The sequence below is a fragment of the Apium graveolens genome, chromosome 3 (genome assembly GCF_009905375.1).
Source record: "Apium graveolens cultivar Ventura chromosome 3, ASM990537v1, whole genome shotgun sequence".
NCBI lineage: Eukaryota > Viridiplantae > Streptophyta > Magnoliopsida > Apiales > Apiaceae > Apium > Apium graveolens.
This window is the reverse complement of record NC_133649.1, coordinates 224,288,025-224,298,891: the sequence shown is the minus strand read 5'-3', so window position 1 is coordinate 224,298,891 and position 10,867 is coordinate 224,288,025. Positions and strand designations below refer to the sequence as shown.

The window sequence follows — 10,867 nt, the reverse complement described above, 5'->3', positions numbered from 1 at the left end:
ATTCAATTAATAAATAAATTATTCTTCGCAGATATAATTTATTTTCTTAATTAAATTAGATGACTTAATTAATTAATAGAGAATTAATTCTAGTCTTGAGCAGCGACCATTCTTCTGCAAATCTTCTGAAAATCACTGAAAATTATGAATCAATTCCATCACTTCAACGTTGACACTCGATGTACTGTCTGGTTCATGAGTGACTAACTTCCGTGACGTTTCTTCATGTCTTGACTCTGACACTTTGATTTTCTTCAGATTAAATCCTTGTAATTAATTGATACTCTGACGAGATCTCTGTCACTTGATTAAATCCACGATCTTGACTTATATCACTGAGGCATGATCAATTTCTTGAACTTCTTCCAGTGAATTAATTCCTCAAGTCTGTAGATGAACCTTGTCTCTGAATCCTTTGACAGATATTACTTTGCGAGATCTCTCTGATGGTAGTTCCACTATTTACTTATTACATTCTTATTTGAGTTGAGTTGAATCCTCGAATATACAAATAGGTCTATGACATATGACTTACAATTACAGATGGTGAAATTTAGGTGGCTCATAGATGAATCAGAATACCTGCAATCTTCTGTGAGGAGAGAAACTGATCTGATCCAGTATATGGTTTCTCCAGTTACATAATTGATATCATTGCATGCTGCCAAAAAACTGTATTGAACAAATCAGAATAATTGAACAACCATTAATATTAATCAGATACTCTTTCCCTTTTAACCTGACAACCTCATTTTCTTTTCAACTTGATAGACAGAATATGGTTGATGCAACTGTAAGCTTCGCTGTTGAAACGCTTAGCAATTTTGTTATCCAGCAAGTCAACATCAGGATTGGAGGAGTTACAGATAGTGTGAGATGGCTTAAAGATGAATTGGTCTATCTGCAACCTTCTGTAAGATACGCAGAATCAGGGCAATAAGAGGAACTAGTTCGTATATGGATAAATGACTTCAGAAATGTTGCCAATGAGGCGGTTTCTATCTCGAGCAATTTTAATGATCTCCAACAAGAATATGCAGCTCGGAAACAAGGTGCTTTGGATCATATTCGGAGCTGTGTTTGCATGTGCAAGAAAGAAGCTAAACTTTATGATATTGATAAGGATCTTGAGTCACTCAAGGAAAGGATCAATGTGATGAAGAACAGGCGAGTGAAGTACGGTATTGACAACATCTTAGCTACTTCAAACGTGCAGCAGAAAAATAGAACAATATTAAGAACAATAGGCATTGATAACCAGGTGGATGTCATTGGTTTCGAGGATGATATTAAGACTCTTTTGGCTGAACTTAATAGCGAAGATCCCTCTCTGAAAGTCATTTTCATTCACGGAATTGGGGGGGGGGGGGGGTTGGGCAAGACTTCACTTGCCACAAAGTTGTACAATTCTAGTGAGTTGAGACATTTTGACACATGTGCTAAGGTTTCTGTCTCCATGGAATATAACATTAAAGATGTTCTGAAGAGGATAATAAAGTTTTATGGGACTTGAGTACAAACAGTATATGTCAAACATGGATGAGCATGACTTGCTGCAGTACCTGCCAAAATTACTGCAAGATCGAGGATCCTCTTTTGCGCTGATTGATGATATATGGGACATAAAGGTTTGTGAACAGATTAAAATTGCATTTCCAAAGCAGAAGAACGGTAGTAGGATCATCATTACAACACGAAGCAAAAAAATTGCAGAGACGGGAGATTACAAATGTTTTGCTTATCAAATTATCAAAAAAGAAATGTTTTGCTTATCAATTTCCTTTTCTAGGGGCAGGCGAGAGCTGGCAACTGTTTTGCAAGAGAGCAGAACCAAAAAGACAAAATATGGAGAAGTTAGGAAGGAGATGGTTGGAAAATGCGGAGGTTTCCCTCTTGCGATCGTGGTACTGAGTGGCCTATTGTTCACAGCGGGAGCTTTGAGTATTGGTTAAAGATGAAGGAGAATATGTGGAGACACTTGAAGGAAGCTGGCTCTTTTGAGATTGAAGAAATTTTAAGCTTAAGTTATAATGACATGTCTCCCCAGATGAGAGATTGTTTTCTTTACCTTGCAAGATACCCGGAAGACCATATGATTTACTCTATGGAGTTAAAGCTTCATTGGATTGCAGAGGAATTTATTTCAGAAGCTGATGAAGGAAAATGAGTAGTCATGGAGGAACTGGTTAATGATTATCTGAATATGCTAATTAATCGCAACTTGGTTCAGATTGAAACTTTGGAATGGAACTGAGAAGTTTTGAGATGCCAGGGTCATGATGTTGTTCGTGAACTGGTCAGAAATAAATCAAAGGAGCACAAGTTGTTAGGAATTTTCGACTGAAGTAAACACCATCCAAATTCCATCCATTTTTTGGAATGACAACCCCGTCATGTCATTTACAGTGGAATTGGTGAGTACTTGAAATTACTTGAGTGTAGATTTGATGCTTTATATTTGCGCACTAGTAAATTATTTAAGTGGTAAAGTTGAATTAAAAGAAACCAAGCGGATGTACACCAGATTCAGAAATCTCAAAGTGATGGATATGAGAAGGGTAGAATCAGATAGGATACCAGAAGAAATAGGGGATATTATTCTCCTAAAGTTCTTAGGCTTAATGGGTAGGGAGACGGGTTGTGGAATACCTATTGTAATTCCATCATGCACAGGCTAAGTATGGAGAATTTTATTTAAGGGATTCCAAGATTTTTGCCCAAAGGCTTAGAAGTTAGTTGGTGTTTAGTTATAGGTAGCTATTTTAAGAAATATTAACCTCCTATATCCTAGGAAAACCTTCCACCCTCTTTCCACTCCGTTTCTCTCAATTGTGTCAAACTTTTTCTTTCCTTTTAATCTTTTTCTTTCTCTGTAAATTAAAAATTCTTAAAGCATTCATTATTTGCTGCATTTTTATCTATTTATTAGCAAATTCAGGGGGGGGGGGGAGGGAGGGAGGGGGATGAATCTCCTGATTGGCTTACCAACCAATTAGGTAAGCTCTTTTCTCGAATATATTTATACAAACTTGTTGATAAATACATGTATTTTCTTGATTCTTTTATGGAGTTGCTTTGTTTTTAGAAATGTATATTTCCCGCCGGTTTGACAATATTGTAAATTACAGAGTTTTGGACCATTTGATTTCTTTGTTATCGAGACCCTGATTTAACATTGTTGCATGTTAAGGTTTGATCAGAGAATAGAAATTGTACACAGGTGGATGTCTATATATGATTTACATGACTGAAAATTTCTGGAGTACATCCATTAAGAACTCATGGATTGATATGCCTTGAACCTTATTTCTGTATAAAAAAAGGCCTGGACTAGAAACCGCAGTTTTGGACATACACAATGTAAGACGGGGTAAACTCCAAAACCTATCAAGTCATGAACTAAAACTGAAGTTATAGGGCATAACCGGGTATAAATATGTAGCAGTGCCTCAGAGTATTTGCGCCTACGTTCAATTGAAACAGGGTATGAGATTATAATATTGGATGGCTAAAACAGGGTACTACATTTTGCTGTTTACAATATATTTCCGATCCCTTATTTTGCACAGATTCTTAGTTCATTTTAAGTCACACTATCCCTACTCCTGATTATTGTGGTCTGAAATATCTAAAAACTGAAAGGGAAAAGAATACAGTGGTCTGTTTCATAGGAAAGAAAAAAACCGGGATGCATGAATGTTAAATTTGGAACGAAGTTATAGATCAAAGCCACTAGGTAAGAATTGATAGTAGAAAAAAAATGACAGAATACGAACTTATAATGTGATTTGTAAAATATGTGTGTAGTAGGAATGAACAATTTATCCCCAAATTTGTAGGACTGAGCTCTGAAATTTTATTGATAGAATGGACGGGGAAAAGAAAACTATGAATATTAATCCTCGAAATAGTATAAGTTTTTTATCATTCATTCATTCTCGACAAAATTTATATGCTCCAATTGAATGTAGCATGCAGGGTCAAATTAAGAATGGAAGTTTCTCTCATATGCATAAAACATATACATCTTGCGAGGTTAAGTTAGGAATGGAAGTTTCACTTCATATGCATTAGACATGTACATATGCCTTCGACTATACATAGTTCAGTTATAATGTCGGAATGTATTACAGTTTCACTTGGATCTTGCTTTCTTGAGAAAAATTGCTTGTAACTTTGAGAAGCGCGGATCTATTTTTAGCATTTAAGTATATGATTAAATTGTAAGCTCATGTTGTATAAACTTGCTTTTCCAGCAGAATTTCCCGGTGATTTGACATGGGAACTTCAAGTAATGAATTAGACCATGCATCTTCCCCTAGCGAGCATGAGACAACAACAAATGGTGATTTGAAAATAAGTTCTCCGGCAGCTGCTAATGAACTCGATTCAGTCTACTCAAGCAAACACTTGGATACCTCATCATCTTTCTTATCATATTCTCCTTCACCCGACTCTCCAATTGAACATCCTCAGAGCACTACTGTACCGTCTCAAACTGAAGTGGAAAGCAATGATAAATTAGACCCTGCACATAGCGAAGATGAACATGAAACACCAACTGCTGAGTCACCAGCATCAGCTTCTGACGCTGAAACACCTGATGCTGAAATGCCACTCTTTACTTTAAACTCTGGAGATGACATAGAGAACCATGAAACATCAAACGCTATTGTGGCGTTATATACCCAGTCTCCAGAATTAAGTGATTCTACTCTTGAATTGGGTTCATATGACCCGACAACATCACCTCCCACACAAGTCATGGAGAGACCATCAGAATCCAAATACAGAATACCATCTTCTGTATTTGCTAGAAGCAAGTCTAACACTCCAGATTGGAGTATGACTTCTAATGAATCGCTGTTCAGCATTCAAATGGGTAATATGAGTTTCATAAAAGATGATTTTTGGAAATCTGGAGAGATAGGCCTTAAATCTGCAGAGCTGGAAATGATAAAAAATGGAGATCTGGATATGCTTAGATCTGGGAAGCAGAAATCCGGAAAACTTGAAATGCAATCTGGAGAACTTGGAACAAATAATGAGGATCTGGGGACGGGAACAAGAGAGCCAGAAATTCTACATGGAGAAGCAGTCACACCTACAGAACCTTCCACGTCCACTCAGATGTTTAGTTACTCTCAGACCCCTAATATTGCAACAAGTAACTCAGGAAAAACTGCTGGGCTAGGTGTTGCTATTGAGACCATGAAGGAGGTCATTAGGGAGGCTGCAGATCAAAAAAGTAGAAATTCTAATTCTGATGGACCAACTGTTCGTCTCCCTAAGGGTAGATCCAGTACTGAATCTTTCGCCTTTTCGTCGTAAGTTTCAGCATACTTGGTCTTATCACTATAAATAATGATGTTCCTGTAAATGTGTTTTTTCGTTTATTTCTGTTTCATTTAGCTTATCAATTGCTTCACTTGATACATTGAGTTACTATCTTCTTCTTGATTTTTTCTTTCAAGACATCCACCAGTATACATCTACATATTCTTTCCGTTTTCTTAAAGTTATACATGGTTTGATGATATATAACTTTAACATCTGCATATCTTATAAATGACCTTACATGTTATCTAGTTCATCAATTATGTTATTTTTATTAGACAGAAGTGTATTATGCATGCAGGTGCCCACTGTTGCATGGCAGTTTTTTTAGTCAGGGTCTACATACTGTAGATGAATTGTATCGAAATACAATAACCGCACCAAAGGATTTCTTTCACTCAAGCAGAAGGTCATGCAAAGATGTCCCCAAATATTTAGATAAAAAACTTCATTGATTGAGAAGAGAACACTCATAAAAGAAGTGACCCTCCCATTTAACTCCTCAATTTGAAAGAATTTCTGCTCCGGAGCCTCCATCTCTTATTTTGCATTTTTAATGATCCAATACCATAACCAAATCATGAGACAACAAACTAAAATCGATTAAGTCATGCTATAACCTTAAAAGATTTAATATATTACGTGCCCTAGCTTTTTCTCCCAATGCAAAAGCATATCATTGTTTTCTTAATTTATGAGTGTATATATCTGATAGGGAACCAACTTTAACTTTTCATTATTTTCTCCGAATGAAGTGGTGCAGATAATTCATTAAGAGTAGGCAGCATTGCAAAGTCAGACACAGGATCATCGCCAAATGCACAGTCTCAGTCTCAGTCTCAGTCTCAACCGCAATCTACATCTGAACCTGAAAAAGAGCACGAGCCAAAGAGCCCGGCAGAAGCTCTACATACAGCAGCTAATCCTAGCTGGTTTTCATGTATGCAATTTAATTGGTGTCGCCCTTTTTGTTGCATGTAGATATCCCCTGGTTCCAACTCAAAATATGATCAATTGAACTACTGCAATCTCTTCATCTGCTCAACGGGAAGTTGTAATCACAAGAAATTGCTAAAATCGAGTTTTTCGATTTAGAAACAAGAAAGTTCATCATGTACTCCTCGACGTAAATGCCGTGTTCAGCAAATGATGATGAACCTAGAGAATGACACTTTTTCATCTCTTCTTAGTATCTAGTGCATTAGTTATGCAGCAAAACTACATGCCAATGGAATGTACAGTCCAAACTAGGCATATTGTTGCCCTCCATGTTTGAAAATATAGTTTTTTAAGTAGAATAAAAAAAAAGTTGCACAGATGTATAGATTTTTTACGACCTCTTACAGTGTTATGCAAATTTAACTTTTGAGTATACATATGTTCTGATAGTTAAACTTTTTCTCCCTCTCTAGCCTGGAGTTGTGGTGCGGCTGCTAGATGGGCATCGGCAAAACGTCTGCAAGGGTTGTACTGCTGAATGGTATGTTAGGACTTGGGATCAATTTATTGTGTGGTAGATCCCAGATAGGATGTTATGAGATAAACGGGGGGTGTATAGATGTGACAAGTCCTCTTACCCGTGTTTACGTACCTTCCTAAGTAAGTAAATAGGGGACATAAAATAACAGGAGAGAGCACGGTGTGTCTTGGTATTCGGATAAAATCAGAATCGAACTCGGGTTTTGAAAATCGAAACAAAACAACTAAAAATTACTCCTTCAGTCCTACTATGTTATTAACATTTAAAATGAAGTGATTGACACGTATTTTAAGATTTTTAAGTATACTTTCATGACTTATTTTAAAAATTTTCTTTTTCCAAATAAAAATTTATAAATAAAAATATTAAAATATGTGCCCAGCTTTCTGCTTTAAATGTTAAGTAACATGTAGGACGGAAGAGGTACTAGAGAGTTCTAGCCTCTTGTTTGTTAGTACTAATTCAATTCATTGATTGGTATTACAAGTATACTAATGTTAGGAAATGGTAAGTTCAAATTAGATTTTAGATGTGTTATTGATGGAATTATCGAAAATTAATAATCGGAGGTTGTTCCTTATAATGAGAACTTAAATTTTGATGTTTGGATCTAAAGTTATATTTCAGATATGTTATTGATAGAATTACAGAAAACTAATTATTGGAGGTTGTTCCTTATAATGAGAACTTAAACTTTCATATTTGAATCTAAGTTATTTTCTTAATATAATTCATATAAAAATTCAGTTGAAGTTAGGGGGCGTTTGGTTCATCTCGGGGAAACGGAATGGAATCGAGAAAGAGAAAGGAGGAGAAAGGAAAGTAAAGACCCAGAATTGTTTTACGTGTTTGGTTCAGATTCGGAAACGGAATGAAAATTTACATGATTACATTTATTTTTGATTTTTTAATATTAAACAATCTCAATATAGTCAAATATATTTATATTATAATAGTATAATATATTAACATTATAATAAATAAACAAATTTAATTATTTAATAGCACAATTAACTTTTTTAATAAATTAACATATAAATTTATATCAAAATTATTTTTAATTTATAAAAACTAAATTATAAATCATTTTTAATTTTTAAAATTAATTTTGCATACTGATGTATTTTTTTGGTCCAAGATTTAAATTATAATTGAAATAAGAAAATAAAAGTGGGAAAGGGTGTTCAAATACCTAGTGGGAGGTGGAGAATAGAGTTTGAGGAATAAGGGGTAAACCTACAACTAAAAAAGGGGAAACGGAATGATTGTTTTTACTAAACAAACATCAACAAAGGGAATGACCCCAATTATTTCCCTTTCTCTTTGTTGAATACCTTGTACCAAACGCCTCCTTAGTAGTTTAAAATGGGTTGTGTGGATTAATCACATATTGATATTTTAAAAGAGTTTGTGTGTTTTATATACAAGAATATTATATAACTACCAAGGGATGTGGGTGTGCATGGTGATAGTATAGGTCTCGCGCACACAACCGTGCACCGCCGCAACCCCACAACTCGGGTCGAAGGGCGATTTGGGCGAATGTCTCGGAATTTTGTCGAGCGAGGAATTGTACTGCTAATTTAATTAAAATATTTTTTGACTTGTTAAGAGGAGGGCGATTTGGGCGGATGTATCTGCATTTCAAAATTTTTTGACTTGTTAACAGGAGGGAGATTTGGGAAAATGTATTGGCGTCTCACTGGGCGAGGAATATTACTGCTAGTTTAAATAAAATATTTTTTGACTTGTTAACGGAAGGAGGAGGGCGATTTGGATGAATGTCTCGGCGTCTCACTGAGCGAGGAATTTTACTGTTAGTTTAATTAAAATATTTTCTGACTTGTTAACAGGAGGAGGAATCTGTATTATTTTCTGACTTGTTAAAAGGAGAAGGAATCCGTATTTGCTGAATCAGAGTTTAACAAACTCTGATATACCTGTTTAAATATTGATATGATTTCAGGATTTGTTGATCAAAACTTATAAACCCTGATATGGAAATCAGGAATTGCTGATGGCTAAGTTAAATAAATACCGATGTACAGATCAGAGTTTAAACTCTGATATGTGTTGTTACATTACCGATTCTAATAAATATTCTATTAAATATAATTTAAGTCAGAATATTTATTTAACTAATGAGATATATGTTGTTACGTTTTGGCTTGTATTATATAATACAAGGTTAAAGTTTGAGACAGGGATATACTGTACACATAACTTGTGAAAACCCTATTTGCTGCTTCTCTCTCTTTTCTCCTACATACATACAGAGATTTGCATAGGTTTTTTGGGTAAACTGAGGTACATATCGTTGTTGAGCATTACGTGATTGTGGATGCATTCCTCTGTGTTATTTTATCCTGAAAGCGATATTGCTGCAACCCAACACAGCGTAAGTGGGGCAATACTCTCTTCAAAAACAGTCTAGTCTTCTCGAGGGTTAGGCGACTCAGCTGTATATTGGTTCTTTCAGACTTAGATACAATTTCTGTTATAGTTAAGTGATTCTCCCCTTTCTTTGTCAATTCAGTTATTGATTATATCTTGTTTTGGCTTCATATTTTATTTCGTTATACGGTTGTTTGTCTGTTCTTGTTAATTCCTGATTATATAAATGTCTCTTTGTTGCTTATAATTAAATATTCCCAACAACTAATGTGTAATTCTTGCTTTGTGTTGGAAGATCCGTTCATGACGGCTGATATGGAATTATAATCTACTATGGGTGAATCCATGATTATTTGCTTTCTTAATTTTGTTATTTTAGAATAAAGTTAGAGATTTGATATTAAGGCTGATGTCATGGTGTGATATTAAGACAATTATGTACAGTCGATAAATGAATACGCTTGGGATAAAAATATATATTCTTTTAGAGGGATTATTTATTTATTGATAAATAAATATTTATTCATTTAGATATTATTTTTAGATTTTTTATAATTTCTTTACTACATTTTATTTTAAAATGTACCTAAATTTTATTTTGGTTGTAATACATTTGTTATATTTAATTTTTTAACATTCTAAATTAGTTTTACGTGCATGTATAGAACCATGTGTATTCACCGGGTATAGTACGTAGTACTATATAATAATAAAAATTGAGATATTTACAAAATCACCAGAATCTTCTATATATTCCAAATCTTATTTTAACATCACAATTATAAACTAATAATGATCAATCAAATGAAAAATATTTATTGGATTAAAAGTATTCATATATCTATATAATTTTCATATATTTATATAAATTTACAAATATATTATTTGAAATATTGTGATTATTCATTTATATTTAAACAAGGCATATGAAAACTTAATTTTTTTATTTATTAATGTATTTAGCGAGATTATTCATTATGCTCATTTGCCCAAGTTGGGCCCGTAAAACATTATTCATTTGTTGAGATTATTTATTTATCAAACATTTATTTATCGAGGTTCTACTGTAGTTTGCTATCCAAAATTTTCAACATGTAATGTCTCATAATGTAAATAAGACACATTTGGATCAATAAGATCTATTTCTCATTGCTTGTGATGATAGAAGTATTGCAATTTTAAAGTTATCTTGCATTTTGAAATTCATAAAACCAACACTTTGTTGACAGAAAACAAATAAATTCATGGCACTACAAATTTAAAATGGAAATTTTACATGTATATATGGAATAATGGCAAGTGTTAGGTATGAAATGCACACAGAGGGGGTGAATGTGTGTTTCTTGATTTTTACTTAAAAATTCTATGAATTTTTTTCAAGAAAATCAAGTTAAGTGTTTAGGCTATACTTGAACTTAACAATTAAGATATGTTGCAGTGATAATTAACTAACTGTAAAAGACAGAGAAGCAATTATCAAAACTCACTTGATTTTTATTCAAGATCAAATAGGTTGTGCTACAAATCCAAGTTCTTGAATATCAAAGAACTTAACTACTTCTTGAGAGAATACAGGAAAATCTAGACTGTTGTGTTACATCTAGAACTAAGGACCCGTGACATGTTTTTATAGATCAACGTGCACAGTTTACAGAA

General features: G+C 33.9%; 1 protein-coding gene across 7 annotated transcripts; it reads left to right on the top strand.

The window, feature by feature from the left end:
- Positions 1-542: 542 nt before the first annotated feature.
- Positions 543-6,655, top strand: LOC141713135 (uncharacterized). Of its 7 annotated transcripts, XM_074516413.1 has the most exons (4): positions 543-1,628; positions 1,790-2,414; positions 4,257-5,327; positions 6,093-6,655. In XM_074516413.1, exons 3-4 carry the CDS (start codon positions 4,279-4,281, stop codon positions 6,316-6,318), a joined length of 1,275 nt encoding a protein of 424 aa, XP_074372514.1. In that variant the 5' UTR covers positions 543-1,628; positions 1,790-2,414; positions 4,257-4,278; the 3' UTR covers positions 6,319-6,655. The 7 variants fall into 7 exon arrangements, with proteins under 7 accessions (XP_074372514.1, XP_074372513.1, XP_074372512.1 ...); XM_074516412.1 differs by having other exon boundaries at positions 543-2,414; positions 4,260-5,327; XM_074516411.1 differs by having other exon boundaries at positions 543-2,414.
- The last annotated feature ends 4,212 nt before the right edge of the window (positions 6,656-10,867 follow it).

What these genes read in the sequence shown, in the direction of transcription:
- LOC141713135 (XM_074516413.1), top strand. Translation starts at nt 4,279, where the DNA reads ATGGGAACTTCAAGTAATGAATTAGACCATGCATCTTCCCCTAGCGAG. An exon ending in GAATCTTTCGCCTTTTCGTC is followed by an intron (nt 5,328 to 6,092) that starts GTAAGTTTCAGC and finishes CTCCGAATGAAG; the next exon opens with TGGTGCAGATAATTCATTAA.